The sequence below is a fragment of the Notothenia coriiceps genome, unplaced genomic scaffold (assembly GCF_000735185.1).
Source record: "Notothenia coriiceps isolate Sejong01 unplaced genomic scaffold, NC01 NC01_scaffold00002927, whole genome shotgun sequence".
In the NCBI taxonomy this organism is placed as follows: domain Eukaryota; kingdom Metazoa; phylum Chordata; class Actinopteri; order Perciformes; family Nototheniidae; genus Notothenia; species Notothenia coriiceps.
The window spans coordinates 1-3,499 of record NW_011335628.1 but is presented as its reverse complement, the minus strand read 5'-3'; the positions used below and the strand labels follow the sequence as shown (position 1 = coordinate 3,499).

Here is a 3,499-nt window from a genome sequence, read left to right as displayed (position 1 = left end):
TCTTGAGAACACGGCGTGCGGAAATATACGGGTCGTGCTGCAGCTAGATGTGCCTGTCCTCTGTAAGAAGGTGTCGGCGACGGACATGCAAGGAAGAACGGCTGTCCACAGGCTGTTCCAACTTTAACAACTGTATTAACTTCCAGGGTAGTGAATTGAACATGCAATTGTAATTGGGTGTGTGGTATATTTTCATGCAGGACACGCATGTTCCACAACACACAAACTGAACAACACTCAATTTTCCGATCGCTACCAGGTCCTTGCGATCTTGTTATAATAACAAGTGCACGTTACTGATGCAATATGGTTGAGACCATTCGGGCTTATTCTAGAGGGGTGCAAGGAATAGTCCAAGTAGTGGGGGAGTTTTATACAATATGTTTAAAACATAAAAATAAAAAGGTTTAAAAAAGTTATTGTTTAATGTTTTAAGGAGGTGACGCTACTCAGCCAATCAAATCGGTGCAGTCAGCACGATAGATTCAAACACACACACAAAGAGACGAGACAAGAGGAGAGAAACAGTCGGAGTAATTTCAAATGGCGGAAGGTAGACAGCGAAAACAGAGCATTTAATTACATTTTCTCTAACTGGACCTCTTTGAAATGCAATTGAATACCCCTGCATTATAGCAGCAACAACAACAATAATAATAATAACAGCAATAATAATTGGGAGGGGGGGCGCGGCTGTTCTTATGTTCTCTGAGGGGAGGCTCACCTACCCACACTTTGAAAACCCCTGCGTTAGACCATGAGTTAGACCCGAGTCTTCCTGACAATTCACAGTGTGCCGCTGCCCGGTGTAATTCAAATGTACCGCCGCGCGCAGCACAGACACACAGCTGCTGCCCAGCCGCAGCACCGGAAATGGAACTGCTGGGAGAAAAACTGACTATCAGAGATGTAACGTTATCTTTGATAATATTTAGTCTCCTCATTTTTCGTCAACGAAAGTAAAGAGAGATTTTGGCATAGTTTTTATTTAGTAAACTACATTTTCGTCTCTTCACTTTTCGTCAACGATATTGCACGCTGATGTCGTTACAGTTATTGTTTACATGGAAAAAAAGGTCGTTGACGAAGATATTTCGTCATAGTTTTAGTCAACGAAATTAACACTACTGTGTGCCAACATTTGTACATTTTACAAAGTGGAGAACAATGGCTAAGTCCCATCTTTAACAAGCTGTGTGGAAATGGGTTTTAAAAAACTCTCAACTACAGTGACGCCATGTAGAGAATATAATAATACATTTGATTTTTATAGCGCTTTTCCTAATGCTCAAAGACACTTTACATAAAATCACATAAAATCAATAAGTCTCTCGTGTATTACATCTTCTGATCTGCCTTTTAGAGACGAGTGATTAAACTTTTTAGAACTAATATCGGCTGACAGGTTAAACACACGGTTCGAGAGAAATGGAGCACTTCTCATATTCCTCAAGAGGCTCTTATTTTCTTCCTTTAAAAACATTGTAAAATAACCGACATGCTTTTTAAGACAGGACATCTCTAACACTCGTAACTAAACACAAACTCTTACCGTCACTTTCTGGCCGGCCTTCAGGATAAATTTGGGGGTGAACTTGTAGGTGGCGGAATCATTTTCAATCGTCTTCATCATCTCAAAACCGACCATTGCCTGATCCTGAGACAAAATCAATAAAGAGCAGAGTTTAAATCGGACCTCCATCAGAATCAGAATCCCTTTATTCGTCCCACAGAATAAAGATTACAAAATAAATGTAAAAAATCTACCTCTTGTAACAGGTCTGAAGATATAGCAGCCAGGTATATATTGCACAGGGGTGTTATAGCATAGTCTGTGTTGTATGTGTGGGGCTCTACTAATAATAACCTCAGAAATGTCCCAATTGACCAATCAGAATCGAGTATTCAACCAAGCCGTGTAATACAAATATTTCAAAACATTTATCCGAGCTCAGAAAAATGCTTGTATAGTCAGAAAAATATAAACTACCGGAGCTCTGATGCATTGTATGTCTGTATCAAACATTAGTGAAGATCTGGATTTTAAATTAGTTTAAATGTCGTATTCATGTGTTAATGAGACCACTTTTCAAATAAATCCAGTCAATTAAAGTTGGAAACATTTTCTAACATATCTTAGTTGATAAGAAAAAAGCCCAATGACTTATTTCCATAACCAGCTAGACGTATACACCTCCTGTTTCCTCTTATTATAATCAATCTGAGGCTTCTGGTTTAAGGGCTGAGCTGCCAACACTCACAAGCATCATGTACCTACATTGGATTGATTTTGCTAACTTATAACTGAACTTATGAGGCGATATACCTCTAGTGAGCGGCCCAGCCCTTCGTATATTTTTCTGTACGTGGCCCTCGGTGAAAAAAGTTTGGACACCCCTGTAATAGATGTTTCAGCTGTATCTCCACACTCGAAGAAATGCAGGAGCTCACCTCCTCTCCGGTGTTTTGGAGGCAGATGAATTTTCCATCGGTGTCGGTCTCGTCGATGCAGACGGGCCCTGTGGCCGAGGCGGAGTGAGAGATAGACACCGAGCTGCTGGCTTCCTGTTCCTCCACGTCGACGCGCTTCCTCTTTCCGTGAGAGGTGCGAACGCTGCGACTGCTGGAGGCTCGAGACACCGTGACCCGAGCCGAAGGACTGGGGGACAGCATCAGTCTGCGGGACGGAAACACAGGAAACAATCAGCACCAACAAGAAGACAATCGAGAAACACAACCATTTACATGTAATGGACTTTTAGAAATTGTATCAGTTAATGCACGTCGTGAATGTAAGAGGATAAGTACATTTTTGGATTCAGTTGTTGGGAAACTAGTGAATGTACTCTTCCAACATGAGTCCACATGTTAACAAAGGTATCCCAACTGTAGCTGTGAACATGACAGGATGTGTGATTACCTAGAAGAGCATCAGGACTGTTTGAGGCATATGATAGCTATGTGATTAACATGATGATTCAGCCTCTATGGAGAGAGACATATGACAAGCATGATCATTTCTGACGTGGAGCTAATCTGAAGTAAACATTGAATACGGCTTTCTATTCCTCCATCTTGTGACTGTAACTCCCTCTCTTGGATATCAGCATGTGAAGGACACTGTTCAGGAACTAGTTGATGCTCTGTATGTGATGACTACTTCCATTCTGGAGAGGATCACAGATACATGGATCCTGAGATTGAAGCTCAAGCTCATTTTGTTTCTCTGTCATAGAGCTTGTTTGTATATAATCATGTCTTCTATTACATGTGGTGCATGCATACAGCGTGCATATGCTCAAACGTGGGCGTGTGTGTGTACTGTATATGTGTATGTACAATAAAATATTCTGAGGTACACATTTAAAAAAGGACTCCTATCATGCAAAATGCACTTCTTGATGTCTTTAATACATAAAGAAGTGTCCCCGGTGTGTCAGGGAACTCAAGCAGCGTCAGAAAATAAAACCCTCTCTCTTTTCCTCCGTACCCAAATCTT

The 3,499-nt window shown here is 41.1% G+C and overlaps 1 protein-coding gene across 1 annotated transcript; it reads right to left on the bottom strand.

The window, feature by feature from the left end:
* Positions 1–1,552: 1,552 nt before the first annotated feature.
* On the bottom strand, positions 1,553–2,698 carry LOC104941006 (lamin-B1-like; the record flags this gene model as incomplete). Its single annotated transcript, XM_010766036.1, has 2 exons — positions 2,452–2,698; positions 1,553–1,657 (listed from the first exon to the last, which is right to left on the bottom strand). Coding segments are annotated over exons 1-2 (327 nt in total), but the record flags the coding sequence as incomplete, so codon positions are not given.
* Between the last annotated feature and the right edge of the window lie 801 nt (positions 2,699–3,499).